The 23,219-nt window shown below is 32.8% G+C and overlaps 1 protein-coding gene across 1 annotated transcript; it reads left to right on the top strand.

Annotated features, from left to right (window-relative positions):
- The first annotated feature begins 5,025 nt into the window (after nucleotides 1-5,025).
- On the top strand, nucleotides 5,026-18,259 carry LOC132702135 (uncharacterized). The gene is made up of 5 exons (XM_060670582.1): nucleotides 5,026-5,140; nucleotides 9,257-9,586; nucleotides 9,646-9,751; nucleotides 15,204-15,489; nucleotides 18,074-18,259. The coding sequence occupies exons 2-5, from the start codon at nucleotides 9,345-9,347 to the stop codon at nucleotides 18,133-18,135; spliced, it is 696 nt and encodes a 231-aa protein (XP_060526565.1). The 5' UTR covers nucleotides 5,026-5,140; nucleotides 9,257-9,344; the 3' UTR covers nucleotides 18,136-18,259.
- Nucleotides 18,260-23,219: the final 4,960 nt, after the last annotated feature.

Raw genomic sequence — 23,219 nt, 5'->3', positions numbered from 1 at the left:
TTTTGGATTCAGTACCAAAATTCGGAATGTGGAATATGGGTCCTTCTATTTTTTAAAACTAAATACAAACCAAAATATGTCATGACACTGTTTTGAAGTAAGTGCTTTTGCTTATACTTTTAATGTATTTAAGGCAGAGAAAGGATATGTGCCAAGATTTTGTTCACATTAAGTATAGTTCTTTATTTTAGCTGAAATTGACATGTTCACGCACCTCTTAAGCGGAATACATTTTTAAGGTATCACTTGTTAATAAAAAATAGTAAAATTTCATTCGCTTTTTTTTGCAATATTACTATAAGGAGAAGCAGATAAGCAAACACTAACAACAAAAAATTTACAATATATACATTATACGGTGTTCAAAATTTTCTAACGCCCTCTCTCGTTCCATTTTTGAGATTAAAAGTAAAAGTTGGTAAGGAATTTTTTTTTCTTCGCCTAGAGGTAGTTTTAAAGTAACTATTTATCATATTAGATTAAATCTGCATTCTGGATAACAAAAATTATCTGTATGTAATAATCGTAATACTCGTTTTGAATTGACAACGTTAATGGAAATAACGTAAATATCTGCTTCTGCTTACCTGCTTAATAAAATGTCGTATGTATCACTGGTGTTCAACAATAGTAGAAATTAGTTTTTGTCATATTTATTAATCTATCTTTAGTAATAGCTCCGGAAAAGCCCATTTTTAAAAGTATTTCTTAATTACCTCTATTTGTTAAAAATTATCGAAAGTCGTCGGTCAATAAATACCATGTTTTAGTGGAAGGCCCATTATATTTTTTCCTATGTCCCAAAATTAAATTTTTCAATTGATAAAATGGTCTAAACCAAACTATACAGAAATTAAAAATATCTCCATTTTTATGGCAAAATATAAAACTGGGATAAGATCGAACAAAGCAGGATTCACTTGTTCGATGGAATCGACATAATGCTTGCTACATAAATAACGTTTTAAAATGAAGCGAAGAATATTTAATTTGAATTACCTACATTTGATTTTGTTAAAAGAGACTTAAGATTCTGAGAATTTGCCATTTTTATTTTAAGCCGAGTACATTCAAGCTCAAATTGAGCTTGACCTATTTGAACCAAGTATTTTGTTTTCTCCGTGCAGCAATTATATCCATGAAATTGACAATATAATAACACGTGTTAATCTGTTAATAAACAAACCATATGGTTTTGTTGCTGTGCGACTATCTAGCCCAGTCTCTTTTAAAGTATAATCTTCTTCTGCTTCTTCGAATCCACTTCGTCCACAGCGGAAATTGCAAAGAATCCAGATGACTTTTCAATATACAAAAAAAAAATTCTTGGTAATTAATTCATTTAATACCGAGCGGTATAGAACAGGTGAATAAAATCTTACTAAAGATTTATCCGCCTACTACGATAGCCCATAAAATATTGGATGAAACTTCTGCTAGGCCGTCAGAGTTCGTGCATGACTTGATGCCTAAATGTTCATTAAAATTTTCCCAGGTTTCTTCACTTGAGTCCAAGGAAGTTATAATGTCTTTGATCAAATCAAAAGCTCTAGACTTTTATTGTTTGAGTAGTAAAATCATTTAAGAGTGCTGCAATGCAATAGTTTTACCATTGCCAGACATCATAAATTAGTGTTTTCTTACTTGAGTATATCAAGAGGTTTTTCAAATATCTCCAAGTTGTGCCAGTCTACAAAAAATAGTTTAGAAGGTTTTGGATATAGTTATTCATTATCAATTTTCTTATTATTTTGAGTTTAATATTTCCATAATTAAAATTACTTTGGATTAAGAAAAAAATTACGTTCTACTACCCAAGCACTGTTGCGTATAGTGACTGGTATAGTAAAGGGCTTCGTAAGGATATAATAGTTTGACGCTCTTAACGCAAGGCTTTCAGTTTCACTGGAAAAACTTTTACGGTTGGGAACCCATGTGTCTGCTGTAAATTCTACAGATGACTCTACATTTAAAACATCAAATCCAAATATAGTAAAATTATTATTAGCTACTAGGCTCTTTTTAATTTAATTTTTGGCATATGCTGTTATACTATGGGGAAACTCAACAAATTCCACGCAAAAAAGAATGTGGAAAGCTGATAACACAATAATTATTATTTGGCTGGTCGTCTATCGTTTTGTCGTTATGTTTTCTACCTTGTTATCAGCTTTCCACATTTTTTTTTTTTGTTTCAAGCACATGTCGATGCACTTACTCCATTGTCAACCTCTGTTCAGAAATTTAGGGTTATGCCACTGGCATCGGAATATATCTGCCATACAGTTTTGGAAAATCATAACTTGATAAAGCTGTTATGGTCTGTTCATAGATATAAGAAAGTGACCAATTGCTTTTGAATGGGATTATCCAAGGGTGGTCATTAACATACAATGCAACAAGATTATTACCTAAAATTTCGGAATTTAAATTCAGGTAAAATTGTGGTCCGCAATAGAAAATAATTTTATACCAACCTGTCTTGAATTTTCTTTGGTTTGGTATACTACTTAATTTAAGTTTATTAGTAATCATTCTTATTTCGTGTGTAATACAGCGTGTGTTGGATCGTGTGCGAATTATGCAAAATATGTGCGAGTCTAGTGTATCTCAGGAGATTCTCCCGCAAAAATGTAGAAAATACTATTCTATTTGACTCTCATTGAACGTGGTGCCAGCAAGCAAGCATCTTTAGAAGAAACGGAAAATTGTGAACAATCTTCATGCTGGCTCTAAAGACGGTTGGATTCCTGCGAAAAATATTAAGGATTCTTCTCTGGATTACCATGAAGACACCACCGCTGACTTATTTCAAAGTTGATTTAAAAACAAACTAGTTCCAAACATTCCTCCTAATAGCGTCATTGTAATGGACAATACAAGTTATCATAGTAGAGAGTTGACTAAAACCGCTTCATCATGTGAGACAAAAGCAACAATCCAAAACTACATGTATAACAACGACATTTATTTTCACCAAGATTATACCAAAAAGCAATTAATTGAGGTTCCATTCCATTCCATTCCCATTTAACATGTTTTGCACCAAGTGAAATCTGCCATTCGTCGTAACAATGTTTTTCCAATGTCCTCATTATAGAAACCGAAGTTTTTAACATCCCTCCACAAAGTTGGGCAAATTCTGTTAAACATATAGAAAAAGCAGAACAATCGTATATCCACATTGCACATTACAAATAATGTAGAACAAATAATAATTAGAACAGGCGATGATAGTGATAGTGATACTGATATATTATGTGAATAATTTTAAGTAATTTAAGTAGGTAATAAAAATAATTTGTAATTTTATTTTAGATTTCAATAAATAAATATTGTTTAGTATCTTTCCTAACAAAACCCCAAATAATTAAATTCTAAGCAAAGTACGGACTTGTTCGGCCATATTTCATTCTTACAGCTTGCAGTCTTTCCTTAATTCGCATCAGTTAGTCACTGTCTTATATCTATGAACAGACTTTACCACTCCACTCAGATGATGATGGATATTCAATTTCCTCCTCAAATTTGCTTCCAAGTAAGAAGTTTAAATACACCAAATGCGTGTGTGGTTCTTGCGGTCGATATTCAAATTGTTTTTTATGTGATGTATTACGTTTTTATACCTTTTTATTGTGGATTTCATCTAATCGTATACATGTTTTTGTACTTGGACGTGCTGTAAATATACTTTATATGTTAACACAATCAAATAAAGGGTCTATCTATCAATATTCCATGCCGCATAGCGTGAATAATCCTGAAAATTGATTAAGGATAGAAGTTTTATTATAGAAATCGGTTAAGACCACACGTACTTGCTGGAAATTACAAATATTGCCAGGGTGCTGTTATAAATATTAAACAAAAGTAATTAACACATAAAACATTACAAGGTAATTTAATTCTCATCGAATGGATATCATAATATGAGTTTTCTCCGTGCTCCCAAATTAAACGTCCCGCCAGTAAGTTGGAAAGTATTTTAATTTGGTCGAAATTAATTCGTTGGCAAAATAGAGAAAAGTCCTTAGTCAAGAATTCGGAATGCTGTGGCGGAAACCCCAATAGATTAGGGGAGAATATACCCCAATGATTATATTGGCTAATAATTTAGTTGCTGACTTTGGGAAGCCGAATGGTCCCTCATCCCTGGCCAATTTTAAAGCTATCCGAAGTGTATAATGGATCTCGATAGATTATGATTTGCTTATAGGAGAGCAGCTGCTGAAAACATGATAAATGACACTAATTTATGCTTAAAATGTACGAATTCAACGCTGGTCAAGTTAATATAGTATTGGGGTATGAGAAGGGAGTACGAGCCTGACCCTACAACTAATTAATAACTATTATTTGTCGGGTCGTCTATCGTTAGAAATAATAAGGGGCTCTACAGTGTTTTCTACCTTGTTATCAGCTTTGCACATTATTTTTTCTGTTTCAAGCACATGTTGGACGAACTTGCTCCATTTCTCACGATCAACTGTCTGTATTTCGGCATGCAAGTGGGTTTCAACTCCCTTCGTTTTAAAAGTCGTGTTATGCCTTACTACAAATGCTTTTAATTGCGTCTATTTAACTTGCATTGATTCGTCGACAAGCAATTTCGTATAAAAAGATTTGTTCAAATTTAGATTTAGCATTTTTGAAAATTTTGTATTTTGGTCACATTGCCACATTTCCTCTTATTTGTTTTTGATTTAATGTTTTCACGAACGTTATTGTGCAAGCAATTTTAATAAGTTTTTTAAATAATTTTTCAAAGAAAGTTCCACTGGTAACTGTAATACTATTTACAAATCTTCTGGATTTCTCCTACGTAAACTTTTTTTAAAAATATTTTTCCTTTAGTTTTTTAAAACTGATTAAGATTAGATGTATTAAAAACCCATCGAAATTGTAATAATAATATTTTTAATAACGATTCCAGATTATTTTGGATAGCAGTCGTGATGTTAAGTTTCGGACTGGCGATATGGCAAGGGCTGATTGTCCTTACTCATTATCAAAATCGTCCGGTGATTGTGACTGTCGAAAAAGATTCGTATCTGTGGAACTTGCAGTTTCCTTCTGCCACGATATGTTTCAAGGAGTTTTGGCCCGACAAATTGCAATTATCTCTCGCCGAATTAACGAGGTTAGAAATTAATGAACTATACCGTTTATGAAGTTAAAATTTGAGTGCTTCGGTTTTCCAGTTTGCTTTATCGAAATAAAATATTTTCGGTGACCCAACAGTGCCGCTTCTAACAATGATTTCTTCTTTAATGATTTCTTCTAATAATTCGGTCTGATGGTTGTCGTCCAATAAATTATTCCCACAATCTGATTAATTGATTGAATTCCAAAGGTAAAGAAACAACCACATATAATACGACCAAAAATATAGTGCATTTATTGCTTTGACGTTTTAAGTATTTTACAGTATCTTAACAGCAGACCTTCGCAGGACCGTGGTAAAACCCATCCCAACAGATGTTTATTCCATATTTAGTAGGTCTCGCATGAGATGGACCGTACCGAATATTTGTAGAAACTTGAAATCTTTATTTGATACGTTAATGGACCGTTTTAAATTTGATTAAGCCATTGATGCTGCGAGTTATTTTCGTATAAGTAGAAGCGTGATACGTATAGTTCTTAAGAGTTTAATCTAAATTGCAATATGTTCGTGTATATTAGGGAGGTATTTGACTGATCCCTCGAGTAAGTACGTATTTATGTACCTGTTTCTCGAGCTTTGACCCTAAGAGGCTGTTTTCACTGGATAGTTCAAAGGTTAAGGGATGTACCTTTACTCTATTTATCTTACAGGTAAGTTAGAAAATAATCATTTTTGTCTTGTGTGTCTTTCGATTAACTTCTTGTATTTTTGTGTCCTCTACTTCGATTTGAAACAACAACAGTTTTTTTTTTACTTCAAAAGAATGCAGATAAATATTCATTAGAATCTTACATTTAAACATTTTTTGAAGGTTCCTGTTTCTTAACACTTTAAAATGTTTAAACCGTGCGATGAAAAAGATGTTCCCTTGTTAGAAGAAGATATGGTAACAACGCAGAATTTGAAGACGAAGTGAAGATGGTAGTCGAACCTAATGACAATTTAGAAGGAGAACTACAGCCGCAAATAAAAAAACGGATCCATTTGTCTACGGATATTAAACAAATTGTTTTAAATGTTTACAATTTTATAAGAACTTCAGAAGGGGAAGTAAGAGCAGCAATTGACATTACCAAAGTTCTGAGGTTAACTGTAAGAAAAATTGTTGCAAATGGGATAGTCAAGAGCAAAGTGACAGAAGAAGCTCGTACTTCTCGAGTCTTTAAAGAGCAACACGCAGATCTAATTTGGCTTATAATCTACGACGCTTATGAAGTGAATAGCGTTTTAACTCTAGAAGAACTGCATAAAAAAGTACTAAAAGAACATAAAAAGTGCAGACTTAAACAGTAGTTTAAAGAAAATGTATTTTCAGTTCCAAACAATTATGCTCATGGAATCGCAAAGAGTTTCGCAATGGAGTGTGGATTATTTAAATGCAATTGAATAATTTGGAGTGCAAAATAGCAAAAAATAGTGTATTTAGTTGAAACGTGGTTCGACAGAAAGGAAGTTAGACGGATATGCCGAAGAAAGAAAAGAGGTGAAGAAACCAAAAAGTTTGAAGACCTCGAAGATGATAACACAAACAACGGAGTAAGGGACTTCTACAAGAAATTGACAATATATAGAAAAGGTTTTAAGCCAAAAACAGAAAATTTTCTTCAAAGGGATGACGGGACACTAATAACGGAGCAAAGTAGTATCCTGGATGCCTGCAAGACACATTTCGAATTCCTCCTAAACACCCAAGGCCCAGAAGAAGCAAAAACAAAAATATTTCAAACTGTTGACTGGCCAGTATCACATCGGAACTAATAAAATACGGAGGAGAAATATTACACAAAAATCTACACCAATTGATTTCGGATATATGGGAAACAGAAAACATAGACTGACACCATATGCAGAAATTATAAATAAATAAATTTTCTCCATACGGATGATGCTAGAAAAATGCTGGGAATATAACAAAGGAATTCATCATCTATTTATAGACTTTAGACAGGTATATGACAGGTTGAAGAGGACCGCTTTATGGGAAGCCATGTCAAAACTCTCCATTCCAGCAAAACTCATAGCACTGATAAAGATGTGCGTTAGCGGCTCAAAAAGTGCAGTCTGTATAGGAACATTGTCAGACTATTTCCACATAAACAACGGCCTACGACAGGGAGATGCACTATCCCCCTTGCCGTTTAATACCACCCTAGAGAAAGTCATTAGATATGCAGAAGTGAACCTAGAAAATTTTTCACCAAATGAACCAACTTGCTTCTGGCAAATGCTGATGATATCGATATCATAGAAAGATCGGTCTGTGGAGTGAAAGAAATGTTTGTAAAAATACAAAAGAACGCCATCAAAATTGTCGAATCCACAGCGTAAACCGATGTCTCTTTGCTCTTTCTGGAGTCCTTAAATCTAAAGTGGTATGGCGAAAGTACAAAATTAAAATCTCTAAAACCATACTAAAATCGATGCTAATGTATGGGTACGAAAGCTCGACAATGACGAAGCAAAACGGGGGAAAACTGAGGGGTTTTGAAAGAAAAATCCTAAGAATAATCTTTGGCCCTGTAAAAGATACTGAAATGGGAAACTACAGACGAAGAAACAACAATGAACTGAGAGACATATATCAGGAAGCGGATATTGTCCAGGAGAGTAAATCCAGACGACTAAGATGGCTTGGACACATAGAACATAGTCCAGAAAATAGAATTACAAAGCTAGTCTGGAGTGACAATCCAGCTGGGAGAAGACCTCTAGGCAGACCTCGTTTAAGATGGCGAGATAATATAATATCAGATCTCAGGGCAATGGGATACACGTACCAACCCCAAATGACAGAAGATCGTCATGAATGGAGGCGAAATGTAATGTAGTGCTACTGATGATGATGATGATGATGTGGTTCGACACAAACGACACAGTAAGAAAAGGATGGTGTGATAACAGTAAAGGGTGTGTACTAGACGTGCCGCCTTCACATGGAAAACGCATAATAATTCTTCATGCTGGGTTCAAAAATGGTTGGGTGGAAGGTGCCTTATTTTTGTCTGCCAAAAACGTCAAAAATTCAAGTGTGGATTATAATGAAAATATGACCGCGGAAATATTAGAGGACTGGTCTGAAAATTAATTGTTGCCAAAACTATCGCCAAAGACTGTTAATGTTTTGAATGTTTTGAATTAGAAAAATTCCAAATACTTCAAATAAAGAAGAAGTTAAATAATTTCTTTACGAAAATGATTTAAATTTTGAACAGAGCTCCATGAAAAAAAACACCTCTGCAATTATGACAAATAAAACATTTTAATAAAGACGACAAAATCGATTCTATAGCACAACAAAATGGACATGAAATCTTGAGATTACCCTTTTGTCACTGTATATTTAACCCGATTGAGGGAAGGTAGAGAAGAATTTTCTAGAGCAAAATAGGCCAATAGTGTCAAAAAGGATGATGTGATAACGGTAACAAGTGTATACTAGACGTGCCGCCTTCACATGGAAAATGCATAATTCTTCATGCTTCGTCCAAAAATGGTTGGGTGGAAGATGCCTTATATTACCTCTGTATCAATTTATATTTATCCCTATTGAGATGATTTGGTCTGAGTTGAAAGCGCATATAAGAAGAAATAACATTGCACCAAAATTTAGTGATCGTACCATCAACGTAATTCGGCAAGAAGTAGATAAAATTTCACTACAAAGCTAATCTAACTGTGAAAAACGAGGAACAAAAGAAAAAAATATTTATCGAGAACGATTAGTGGCGGAGTTGATCATTGAACTAGTTAATCACGGCTTCGGTTGTAAAAGCACTATATTTCTGGTCGAAGTATACCATAGAAGTATACCTCTTCTATGCTTAACTGTTTCTGGACGATGTGTGCATCTTACACCATAAATACACAAAACTTCGATTCTTTGAACTCTTTTCACTCTTGGCATTTATTGCCGATATCCCTTCGCAAACAATAATATTGCTCTGTTTTTTACTGAAAGAAGAGGTTTTTTTACGGATGTTCGTGCTTTTAATCGTTGCTTTAATTTTGTACGATACCATATATTTTCTTGTTAGAAGCGGCAACATTGCATTGTACAACAGATTCGAAAACCTGCCATAAGATTTTTAGTATTCTGAATATATCGATCGCTTTCGAAGACACCAAAAAAGAAGATTTTCTGCAATATCTGAGAGAACTTGCTTTCACCGACTACCGGATGTACAAGAACTACGAAAAATATGCCAACGGCAGTCGAAAAGAGTTGCTAACGCCGGATAGGTATATGGACGTGCTCGATCAAATGGTCATGACCTACGGCATCGAAAAACCGGGAAAAAAGAAGAGGATTTCTGCCATCAAGTATCCGCTAAACACGGTAGCTCCATTCCAGAGGATTTTTACCGAACTAGGACCCTGTACCGCCTTTAATCCTGGGGTCGGAATTTATTATACGCCTCTGTCAGTTTCACCTTTCTTTTCAATTCAAATTTAAACAGAAACTGAATGTCGCGTTTTAGATTTCTCAATAGTTCGAAGCAATACGACGGTTTCGTTTCTATATGGTACGACAGACATGACTACGCCAGTTGGATAATTAAAGAGAAGACTACCGAAGAGTTTACGGTAAGTGGGATAGGAGGTTAAAATATCCCAGTTTTTTAAAATGCATTTAAAGATAGAGTTGAAGATCGGATTGCGAAAACCATTTACCGGGTGACACATGAAAGTGGGAATACTCTATAACATAATATAGGCTGAATGTCCAATTTTTTGGCAATATGTAGTCAATGGTTGCACTTCAAAACCTATATTTTTTGCATTTTTGATTCAGGAGATCATTCTAGGTAGGATATGACAGTTTTTCTCATTTGTTTTTGTTTTTTTTTTTAATTTTTATTTAATTTTTAAAAATTGTGTCTAGGAATTATGGAACCGTTTTTTTTTTCATGGTGCGCGATATTTACAATTTCCAAGAAATGAAATTGAATACTCGTTAGATGATTTACCTCTTGCTGTGGGATTAAATACGTATTTTTAGCAGGATGGCGCGCTTGCCCATAATATTAGAGATTTCACTGAACACCTACGTGATGTTTATGGCGATAGACTAATCTCGACACACTGTCCAGTCCATTGACCACTATGCTCACCGGAGTTGACACCATTAGATTCTTTTGTTTCGGGGTACGTGAAAGACCGTGAATTAGTGTAATCTCCAGAGCCAGGTAGTGTCCTATACAAGAAGGAGGACATTTTGAAAATATTCTATGAAAGTGTCATCTGAAAATAAATTGGTTATTATCTATCGCACTTATTTCATTCAAAATTTAATTCAATTATTGTCAATTTAAAACTTGTCTCACCTACCGAAATTGTTGAGATTTTATTTTCTAACAGATTTTCAAAATATTGTGTTGAATTATCAAAAAAAGTGACGGATTTGAAAAGAAAAATAAATTCGGTAAAAAGTGCTGGTAGCTTATGACGTACGTATTCATACAAAACTTAGTTTTTGACTGTATCCCCATATTCGAAAAGCACATCAACTTTTCACCATAATAAAACACTTTCCATAAAAAATTCTAATCGTTGAATCTCAGAAGAAACTCCCCTTTTTTAATACTAATCTGTTTCTTTCTTTGAACTGCATGAGCTTGTTGAGAGTTTCTTCTGCATTTTTATTCTTACCGACATGACAAATAAAAATGAATAGTAGCAAAGCCACCTAAGTAATATTTGTTTTTTTTAAAAATGTATTTTTCTACTCCCGTCTGTAAAATAGCTAATTACACACCGATCTAGCGTGCGGGAAGCGTCACTTTACTACGTCAGTTTCGTTTCCCATGGATCCGAGCCACTTCGGACATTTCCGGGATCTTACCGCACGGCGCAATCGGATGTTTTCGGAGATTTTACCGCACAGCTTGAATTTTGACGTTTATCAATTCTGACGCTCATGTCAGTAAACCGGTACACAAAAACTAAAGGTCGTAAAAAAAATATAGTATGCAACACGTTCGGTGAACTTTTTAAGTCACTCCTTTATTAAAATTCGAAAATTACTGTAATATTGACTAAATTATATCAAAAATTTGGACAATCAGCCTATATTAATCCTTCCAAATTTCAAATCGCTATCTCAAGCCGATTAAAAGTTGAACTGACGTGGCTTTTACTTGATGAAAATCCATTTATCAAAATAAATAAGAACTAAAAGTTCAGATTTTCACGAAATTATATATTTTGACATGACAATTGTTTCGACAACACCGTGTCTTTATCAAAAGTAATATTTACAAACTACCTGCTACTATATATATATATATATATATATATATATATATATATATATATATATATATATATATATATATATATATATATATATATATATATATATATATATATATATATATATATATATATATATATATATATATATATATATATATATATATATATATATATATATATATATATATATATATATATATATATATATATATATATATATATATATATATATATATATATATATATATATATATATATATATATATATATATATATATATATATATATATATATATATGATGACACTATATTCCGGGATATCATCCGTTCGCTCGTTGAACTCCGACTGGAATCCTGCAAATCTTGCATCCGACTGGAATCCTGCAGACGTTTCGCCAAAATCTCACTTGGCATCTTCAATGCTCGCGCTCCGAAAACACTTCGAACACGAGCATTGAAGATGCCAAGTGAGATTTTGGCGAAACGTCTGCAGGATTCCAGTCGGATGCAAGATTTGCAGGATTCCAGTCGGATGCAGGATTCCAGTCGGAGTTCAACGAGCGAACGGATGATATCCCGGAATATAGTGTCATCACATTTTTCCATCCGTGAATCAATACGTGAGAATATATATATATATATATATATATATATATATATATATATATATATATATATATATATATATATATATATATATATATATATATATATATATATATATATATATATATATATATATATATATATATATATATATATATATATATATATATATATATATATATATATAATTTAAGTTCAATAAAGGAGAGGTATTTAAATCTAATTGATCGTTAAGCAGTACATTTGAATGTCTCATTCTGTTAATCTCCATGGCTTCCAATAAATTTAATTTTCAAGTTTTTGTGGCTGTATGTAATATATCAAAATTGTCGTCAAAAATGTTTTTTCTGTGTTTAAGTGTGTAGCATAATTAGAATCTAGACTATTGTTTTTAAACGCTCTTATATGTTCGTTAATGCGTTTCTTGAAGGATCTACCTGTTTGTCCAATATAAATTTTAGGACAAGATCCACATTTCAACCTGTAGACACCTGATTTTTGGGATTTTGGACATTTCGATTTATTGTTTTTTAAATATTTTCCTATTGTGTTGTTAGTTCTGAAAGCTATTTTTAAACCACATTTTGACAAATGTTTTGAAACTTTTCACTAGGTTCTCCTATGCATTGTTCGTGTTTTGTATTTGGTTTCGGATAAATAGAGTTTACTGTTATCTGTATTTGTTTTTTATTTATAATTTTATCTATAATGGACGGATTGTAGCCGTTATTCAGGAATTTGTAATTTCTTTGTTGTAATTTTCTGTTGAGGGTGGCGTATTAAGAAGTTTGTGTATAAAAGAGTTAAATGCAGTCATTTTGTGTGTATAAGGGTGATTTGAGCTGTTATGTATGACTGTGTCCGTGTGTGAAGGTTTATGATATATTGAAAAATCTAATTTGTTGGGCACTTTGGTAATAGTTAAATCTAAAAAATTAATAGAGTTATCCTGTTCAATCTCGATAGTGAATTTTATACGATTATGTATTGAGTTAATGTAATTTAAAAAATAATTCAATTGTCTGTCCGTTCCAACAAAGCAAACAAAGACATCATCCACATATCTATACCACCATGAAAAACTTTTACTTAAAGGATGTTCTAGTATGATATTTTACAAATTATCTATAAAAATCTCGGCTAACAAAGGACTAAGTGGGTTTCCCATAATCAAACCTTCTTAGAAATATAAATCCGTCCATTAAATTCAAAATAATTTTGGTCTAAAGATACTATTAAGCAATCTAATAAATCTTGTTTTGAGTTAGGGTGAAATCTACTAAATATATCAAATCCATAGGTGGAATACTGTTAAATAAGTTTTGTACATCAAAAGACAATAGTGTTGCGTTAGAAGGGATTTTGACGTCTTCAATTTTGTTGATTAATTCAAAAGAATTTTTTATTGCAAATTTTGGTTTAAAACCTATATGGAACTTTGAAATATTTACTAATTTTGTAAAGAGTTTAACTGCTGGAGCTGTTATATTTTATTGAACAAAAATTCTCGCAATAAGGTTTTATGGTCATTTTTCGGTATATATATTAGCAGGTTGTTTGTAAATATTAAATTTGATAAAGGACACGGTGTTGTCGAAACAATTGTCATGTCAAAATATATAATTTCGTGAAAATCTGAACGTTTAAAAGTTATAGAATGTATAGAAAGAAAATATACTCCTTTACCTAAAATTATTTCAAGTAGCCACTTTTGTGCCATTTCGGGTTTCCAAAACTGCACGCCAGAACATTATACCGTAGGTAAGACGTAGTTGTATGAGAGCTGAATATAGAATTTTTAGACATTTTACGTCAATAAATTTTTTTAGTTCTCTAATTTTTTTTATGAATGCACCCAGTTTATATAGTCTATTATAAGTTCGAGACATTTAATTTCGGGTGTTGTTTTAATTTGTATAATTTGGTGATTAACATTAATGTTAAGTTTCTTGAATGAGGACAGCGAATCAGAATAACATCCAAAACGCATGTTCGTCCATGTTTGCCTTTGATTGGCAAACCACTGAAATATTCGAGCCAGCTCGGCTTCCGTCTTTTCTTTGAGAGCAGGCCAAGTGCCACCTTTAGTAAATAATAACGGAGTCATCGGCAAAACCTATAATTTCTCCGCTAGGCTGAATATGAAATAGGTTATTAATGTAAATATTGAACAGGACGCGCGTTAATTACAATTTTGTTTATTTGGCTAATAAAAAAAATGATGAAAAGACAATAGTTTCTTGTGCTCCTGAATATCATATAAGGATTTTTTACAAACCTTAAAAAACTACTACTAACTATTAACTTTTTCATTTTATAAGTTTGTAACTAACGAAATAACTCAATGTACAAAAACAGAACCATTTTGATTTTTAAAAGGAATTTAATCCTCAAAATAAAGTTCTCTTAAAATTTTGTTAACCACTAACCACGAAAAAAATTCTTTCACCTAGTTATTTCCATACATTCGATCAAATTTGCATTCTACATCATCGAAAATTATTTGTCATCGATACAATCACTAAAAGTAATTTTAAAAATAACAATTACGGTCTTTAAGCATTGAAAATTATTACATATCAGTTTAATATCATAATTGTTAATGTAGACGATTTTGAATGTGTTTATAGTCTTCGTCCTTGCCTCTCTCTTTATTTCGCTTTTTTTCACTTACTAAGCGCAATGATGATTGTGACCCTCTATCCTTTTCTAATACTCTAAAAGGAATGTCTAATGTGAATGCCGCGCTGGCTCAGAAAATATGACCTGGGAATCTTTCATTTCCCCCAGAAGAATGCAGTAAGCCTTTACGTTCATCCCCACTTTATTTATTTCTGATTTTTCATTATTTTAACACCAATAACTTACAGGGTGTCCGAAATACCATACCACGCCAAAAGTCGGAAATAATATATTTTACCCTGTATCACAAGATGCCATAAGTTTCCACAATTCAAAACTTCACTAAAACTGAGACTGGGTTGCGGAAACCACAAAGTTCCATCTTTGTTGGTTGAGCCATTTGGGTTGAGGTTTATTAAAATAAGTACTTATTCTAGCTTTATGCATTTATTAAACTACACCAGACAACCTAAATCCAGCAATTGGTTTTTCTGAATTTTCCATTTATAGCCATCCCAATTTTTACTCTTAAATCACACTTGTTATCGACTAGGTATTTTTTCATTCCCCTGCCGAAGTAATGGAAATAATGGATTGGGTCGTGAAAGTTCCCAGTCGTACGATAAAATCCACCAGGTACGAGGTGATAACGGTTCTTATATCGCCTTCTGCTGAAAACCTCACCGTACTCCAAAAGGATTGTCGCATGTGGTACGATCAAACGGACCACTCTCTAGACCACAGTCCGGTCTACAGCCACAACTTATGCAAATTCGAATGCAGAATTCGTTTGGCGTTACGATTCTGTCAATGTACTCCGTACTATTACAGGCGATTAGGTGAATCGAAACACCTGCTACATCACAAGGCTGCGCAATGCTAAAGTTTGAATCATCACATTAAGGGAGCGATATATCTGGTATAGGCGTTCATACATACTTTTTTATGACTTTGTATTAAAATTTATTGGACATCAAGAAATTGAGACAGTAAAAAAAAAAGAAAGTCAATTTCGCAAACATTTAGAGGCACTAAACGTCAAGATAAAGCAAGTGCTAGAAAACCTTGAAGCTGCATAAACTCGGGAAGAAGCTGAACATGACCGTCTTGAAGCTATGGCAGCTATGGAGAAGAAATTTGTGGAAATTCTCTAATAATGTGCAGTGTGTGATGTGAAAGATTGTAAACAAACAAACATCGTTGCAAATGACCAATCTGTGAGACAGATAACTAAATTGAAGCTAGAACATCAAAGTGACTTTAATGTCTTATAGTAACAAGTGCTTTAAGATTTTTGGTTTAAGGTTTTGTTAAATTTATTGTAGTAGAGATTGAGAAAAGCGTGTAGCAAAAGAAGAGAAGCGTTTTGTGGACATTCTATAATAATGTTATATAATAATAATTCGCCTCGTTTTTAACCCTCCACGCGAGGCACATAAGCCCATAAGAAATGGCCCTGATCTGACGCCGGTATCCATCTTTTTTTCGCGATTTTCGACTGATTTTTGGACCTTGCTATGAAACCTATTGAAAGTGGGGGTGGGGGAAGTGTGCTAAAAAAATAAAAAATCGCGTGTGCAAGGGTCTACAAAAAACATCATTCTTCAAAAACTGTTTACGAGATCAAAAAAATTCTTGACACCAGAAGAAGCAGAAGAAGATACTCTATAAACTTTTATTCTTGACAATTTTTCAAAAATATACAGGGTGCGCCGCAAATTCAAAAAAACTGAAAAATGGGTCCCCATATTATTGAAAATTGGTTATAACTAAGACTATGATTCAGATCTCTTTTTTTTTATTTAAAGTTTTCACCTATTGTACGGGGTGTTCCCAATATTCCGTGCTAAATGAGAAATATATTGAGTGTTCTAAATTTGCAGATATCAACTTTTTTTTTTAGCAGAGAAGTGAAAGACTGTGTCCACATTTAAATGGTAGAAATTGGGCGCAATCAAATTTTACCAAGTATTTTTTCAAAATGTTTAAAATTTTTATTTTGGCAATTTTAGCTTCCAGATAAGTATGTTTTTCTCCATAATCGTTTATCCGATTTGCAAAATTCTTTAACCGGCAGACGCAGAAGATCCAGTGCAATAACTTATATTTTTGCATTTTTTCGATTATATACAGGGTTTTCAAATTATAGACAAAAATCTAAAAGACCTAGAAAATTGTTCTTTTACAGAGTAAATTATTAGCCGCAAATCAAAAATCGTAAAAAATATGGCCAATTTGTTCAAACGGTGTCATAGGCCGCATCAAGAGCTACAATTTTTGTATTCGAGGTTTTCGTATATCACATACGCTGCTCGGGATATTTGAAAAAATCCATATTGAAATCGTTATTTCGGGGGCTATGAAATGCCGTCCTATTTTCAAAAAATTCTAGAACCAGGACGCGTGAAAAATCCAGGGTTATAACCTCTACTTCGAACAATGATTATACAGGGTGTGTTGTTTATGGGCAGAAAATCTAAAATATCCTAGAAATTTCCGTTTTTGTGGGTAAATTATTGGCGATAAATGAAAAACCGTTAAAGATGGGATAATTTTATTTGAACAGTATCGTAAACCGTGTCCTGAGAGAGTTTCAGATTTCGTCAATTATACAGGGCGCGAGATATTTGAAAAAATATCATTCGACAACGCTATTATTAGTGCAAATTTTAATATTTACCGATATTTGCTGTAACTTTGAAGTTCGACGAGATGTGAAAGACATTTTACACAGGATGTATGCATAATTCAAATACATTGATTTTGCGAAATTTCCATAGTGGCCCGTGGGAGCACGATAGAAAAACAATGCGTCCCTTTACCACACGAAACCGCCAAGTTCTTTCCCTTTTTAATAAAAGCTACTTCGCGCTACGCGCTACGAACTTGCCCCGCCCAGTGACGATTTTTCGAAGCAATCTTGTTAAATTTATTGTAGTAGATATTGAAAATAAAATGTCCTCAGTCATGCAACTATTTATGATCACGGCTATCTTGAAGCTATGGCAGCATTGGAGAAGAATTTTGTGGACATTCTATAATAATGTGTAATGTGTGATGTGTAAGATTGCACACAAACATCATTGCAAACGACCAATCTATGAGACAGATAATCGAATTGAAGCTAGAACACACAGGTGATTCTAATGTCTTATAGTAACCAGTGCTTTAAGATTCAACTTTTGCAAAATGTCCTCAGTAATGCAACTGTTTATAATCCGCTAAATAAAAACTGAAAAATTAAAGAAATTCCTTAACGAGATGGGACCATGTTTAATTAATAATAACCCAACGAAAACGTATCACCGAAAATATAACCTTAAATGCGATGGACATTTATCCTCCCTTTTCGTGATGGCTCCGCCTTGGTGTATAGGTGGTATTGGGTGAACGGCATGAGAAATTACAATATCGTTGTTTTAGATGGGGAACGGATCTGCAACATGTCTGGGATGTATTGCTTGTCGAAACACGCGGGTACGTAAGCGATTAGGAGCTTATTTTCCCTTACTAAAAAATTCCAGATACGATAATAACTTTGGAGTCGGGCGCAACTAAATCCGATCTGTGTTCCTGTTCGCAAAATTGCAACTTCAGCGTGTTTTTAGAAGCTGAAGAGTTAAAGTCGCAGCCGTTTTTGTTGCAGACTATATTCGAAATGAGTATCAGTTTTCCTGATAAACTGTACATCAGGAATCTCGTGTATACTCCTATTGATTTGACTGGTATGTATGTGGAATGCCATGTTATTACAAAACCACGAACTAAAATATACTGGAAACGGCGACTGACGTTGAAAAAATGTCATCTCATGTTTGTCGTATTTATTATTTTAAAATAACTAGACAGATTCCTTCCACAGGGTGTTTTCTAATTGAATGTTTATTATTAAGAGTGCGATTTTTGGTCCATTTTAAACAGAAAACTGTATATAATGTATTTTTTGAATGTCTGTAATAGCACTTTAGATGTTTTAATAAAATTTTGCACAGATATACTATGTATCAAGAGGCAATATTTGGTGCAGCACAATTTTTTTTAAATACCCCAGTGGCGGGCTTCCGGAATTTCACCTGCATATTTTGCCTAGCTGCTGTTACGCTACCGATTTCTCTCAAAATAAAAATTATTCTTACAATTTCCAGTCATTTCCAAAGAAATTTAATTTCTTGATTTTTTTCAATCCGACGTACGGTTTTCGCTTAGCCTAGGTCATGCATGAACCACACCTCTCCCTAAGTGGGCTTCATCTGTAAGTAGCATTTCTTGGTCAAACAAGGGATAATTCTCAATTTTGACCAAAAACCATTGACAAAAATTAACATCAATTGAAAATCTCTAGGCAGTAAAGCCTGGACTTTTTGAATATGGTATGGGTACAATAAAAAATTATCCAAAATTTTCCAGATTATTTGCATATTTTCTTGTACTAAGTTCAGGATCATCATTAATCGAATTTAAAACTGCTTCTTCAATTTCTGGAGTTTCTACAGTCAGGTGGGCCCCTTTTATGACTATTCGCCCCCAAAGTACCTGCTTCTGTCAACATTCTATGTATATCGTGTGCCAAATAAAATGATCCACTATACCATTTGGAATCTCATAGTAGATACGAAAAAAAGTTTCGTACAAAAGTTTCTTGGACTCCCCTGAAGATTTAAAATATTATAATTTTGTTGATACAGGGTGTCCCAAAAGTGTCACCTCATTTATCAGCTTTGTTATTTTAAATGGAACATCCTATATATTTCGACATTTTTTGAATCCTTGGTTAAATTAAAGCTCACTTTCTCAAGAAATTCCTATTCGAATTTTGTATAATTTATTCAGAAATTGAGATTATGTGTTTCATTCCATATTTTGATCGTCCCATACAAAATTGTGTTGTGACGCTTCTACCTAATCAGTTTAACAGATGCGCCTCAGCTTGTACAGGGCGTCTCAAACAGGTGGTGCGGTTTTGGCGAATTTAATTAACAAAATCTCAAGATTCTCAAACGGAACACCCTGTATTATTATTCATTTAACAATTCTAGGACAAAAAATGAGGTAAGTTTGTAATTTATCTGATATTTAAATTTTACATACTGTTAAATTCTTGTTGAATTTTTAAAATATTTTTTAAATAGCAAAGACATAAAGATATTTTAAAGATATAATATTGCTAATAGTACAGAGTTAATAAAACTTTAGAATTCCTATTTAAAGAAATATTTAATAGTTAATTATTTAGCTTGATTGAAAATACCTAATAACAAAAATAAATAATTATAGGCTAACTAACCAAATCAACAAATTTAAACAAGAAAGTTAACTAAAAAGGGTTCCTTAATTCGGTTCATAAAGTTTAGTTAAAAATGTTTCCTTTAAAATGCCACTTTCATTTGGCATCAAAACAATAAAGAAATATCAAAATATTTAAAAATATAGTTGGCTATGACATCACAATCTTTTTTTTACGCATTGAGGTATAAATAAACTTTCACGTTTCTGTTTGTTTTTGTTGTTTTACATATTTACATTTAAAAAGTTCATAGTTGTCAAGTTATAGTTTTTTGGAAAATATATAAACTTGGTGTAATATAAACTTTAATTATTTATTTTTGTCATTAGGTATTTTAAATCAAGCTAGATAATTAACTACTAAATGTTTCTTTAAATATGAATTCCGAAGTTTTATTAAATCTGTTGAAGTGTGTACTATATAGTCAATTTTTTTTTAAATTTAGCAACAGGTTTAATTCGTAGATCTTGAATATTATATTTTTAAAGGAAGTAGTATCATGTATCTGCTATTTAAAAAATAAGTAATATTGCCTAATCTGGGCAGTTTTAGATTCAACAAAAATTTATATGTTCCATTTGAAAATCTTGAGATTTTGTGAATTGAATCCGCACAAACGGCACCACCTATTTGGGACACCTTGTATAAGCTAAGGCACATCTGCCAAACTGATTGAGTAGTGTGCCATCTCTTTAGTATGTGGTTAAAGTTGTCTTTCGTGGTTTATACGAGGAGCGCCTTTTATATTTCGGGATTTTCTTAAACTCGTTCTGCCATCTGCCATATTTTAAATATTCAGAAGAGTCCAAGAAACTTCTGTGGGAACCTTTTTTTGGTATCTCCTATGGGTTTCCAGATCGTATAGTGGATCGTTTTATTTGGCACACGGTGTACATTTGAAAATGTTCGTCTATCTGGTATGACTCTATCAGAAAAGCACTCTTGATATAATCGCCTAGCTTCTGGCGCACTACCATCATCCAAACCATACCTAAAATGCAAATCTGTCAACTCCTCATTAGTAAACCGCACATTCTTTTTTAAAATAACAATGCTTGGATATATAATAATTATAAGGATTTCCAAAATAAAACTCAGAGTTTACGTACGTCGTAGTCCTACTTCGAAGTATTTCAATAAAACACATAGACAATTACTTAATTAAAAACTAAGTTTTAATTTATTACTTACATTTTCCTTTCCTTTCCTTGCTGCGAAAGCAGTTCATGGCTCAAGTTAAAAAACTACCTATAAGCAAGTATCATTATTCTAACTATGAGTATGTGCGTGACTGTTTTAGTAATTGTGTCTGACATATCTCCAATATATGAACATATAGCCACGATAAAAACATATTTGGTTGAAAAGAAAAATAGAAACGGTGACCTGTTCTGCGATTGTTATTTATAAACAGTGTCATTATTGTTTATGCATTTGTGATATGATTATAATGATTTTTATTTGTTTTATACCGAATAAATTCTATCTATCCTTCTATTCTGCTTTTTCAAAGGATTGCACAAATTAACAAAAACAAGTCCTTAATTGTACGTATAATAAGCGTGAAAATATCTAAAAATCTAAAAAAACATCCTACGCTATGCAACGAAAAGGTGAATCATGACACAAAGAGTCCGTAAATAAAATTAAATACAGGGTGTTCTGTTTAAAAGAGCGTAGGCTCTACACTTTGATGCTAATAATAATAGATATAGCAGCGAAAAGTCGATTTACTCTATCGCGGTATATACTGGAAAATGTTAATAATCAATTCTGATGTTTTCAGTGCAGATCGGCGGCATATTCGGACTTTTCCTTGGAGGCAGCATTTTGAGCTTAGTCGAGCTAATCTACTTCGTAACCATTCGACTATTCTGGGGGACTCGGCTCGACAGAGACGGCAATACTACCCGAGAATATTAACTGCTTACGGAACGACATCTTTTGGCGCCATTAGGGCTCGAGCTCTTGAGCCGAAAATTATTTGCATATTTTAACTTTAAATCGAACACCTTTTTCCGAATACAATCACTTTTCGCGAATCTACCGTCGATTTTTAATCAGGTTAGCGCCTTTTTATTGGATTCGATCTATCAAAAAATAACCGTAACCCGACAAGATCCGATCGAATCTTTATTTAACTGATGCCTCCATTTTTAATCCGTCCGCCGTATTCGCGAGAAGCAATCAAGCGAGAAACAATCTATGGCACATTATCTCCGTCTTCTTTACGTCTCGTTTATGGGTAATGGGTCAGAATGGAATAGATTTTCGTAGGTGAAAGGTATTTTAGATAACGGATGGTGCAGTGCGATATGAATTACAGATTAAACGGCAGCTGTTCTTCGCTCTAATAATTACATAATCACAATACTCACAATTCATGCAATTTAAACGTTCAAAATCTTAATTATCGCCAATCTTTAATTTGAAAATTAAACGTATATTATATTAAATAACACGCACTTCGAAAATAAATATATGTAAAGCTTTTGGGAACAACTGTGTGACCGTATGACTAATAATCAAAATTCAGCACTTCTAAAATTGTTAAACATAGATGTCCTAGTCAATTGCTTAAAATGCTCACTTAGGTTTACTCCAGTTATTAATTATTTTGACATTGCATTTTCTCACGTTAAAAAAAGAATTGCCTTAATGCAAGCAAAGCTGAGCTGTTCGTGAAATTTTTTTTTTTAGTTATGAATATCATAACTCGAAGTGATTTTTTTGTTGTAGTTAGTGTTCCATTCTTCTATTGGGTATCTAGGTAATTTTTTAAGATAGAAAGTTGTGGCAACACTGTGCTACTTTTTTGTGAAATTAAACATGCCGTCAACAAAATTATCCACGACCTTCTCGGTTTTTGAGATACAATGTGAAACCCAAAACTATCGATTTTGAAACCAAACAAACGTTCCTATTTCATCTTTTCCGTAGAATCCAGTGGCGTAGTTTGTTTTTTACTTGCTCCAACCGTTTATTAGTTATGACGTAAACATAAATAAATTAATTAAATTATTATGTTGTTAGTTCTGAAAGCTATTTTTAAATCACATTTTGACAAATGTTTTGAAACTTTTTCACTAGCTTCTCCTATGTATGTAATTGTTTTAAATTGTTCGTGTTCTGTATTAGGTTTCGGATAAATAGAATTTACTGTTGTCTGGATTTGTTTTTTTATTTATCATTTTATCTATAATGGACGAGTTGTAGCCGTTGTCCAGTGCAATTTGTTTAATGATATTGAGTTTTATGTTGTAATTTTCTGTTCTGTATTAAGAA

This window comes from Cylas formicarius, unplaced genomic scaffold, assembly GCF_029955315.1.
Source record: "Cylas formicarius isolate icCylForm1 unplaced genomic scaffold, icCylForm1.1 PGA_scaffold_5__7_contigs__length_24384050, whole genome shotgun sequence".
In the NCBI taxonomy this organism is placed as follows: Eukaryota; Metazoa; Arthropoda; class Insecta; order Coleoptera; family Brentidae; genus Cylas; species Cylas formicarius.
The sequence above is the reverse complement of the archived record's forward strand: the minus strand, read 5'-3'. Positions and strand labels throughout refer to the sequence as shown.

Excerpts from the sequence above, each read along its gene's own strand:
- LOC132702135 (XM_060670582.1), top strand. The coding sequence starts at position 9,345 with ATGTACAAGAACTACGAAAAATATGCCAACGGCAGTCGAAAAGAGTTG. Across the intron at positions 9,752-15,203 it reads AGACTACCGAAGAGTTTACG|GTATTTTTTCATTCCCCTGC; the intron begins GTAAGTGGGATA and ends GTTATCGACTAG. Across the intron at positions 15,490-18,073 it reads GTACTATTACAGGCGATTAG|ATGGGGAACGGATCTGCAAC; the intron begins GTGAATCGAAAC and ends TCGTTGTTTTAG.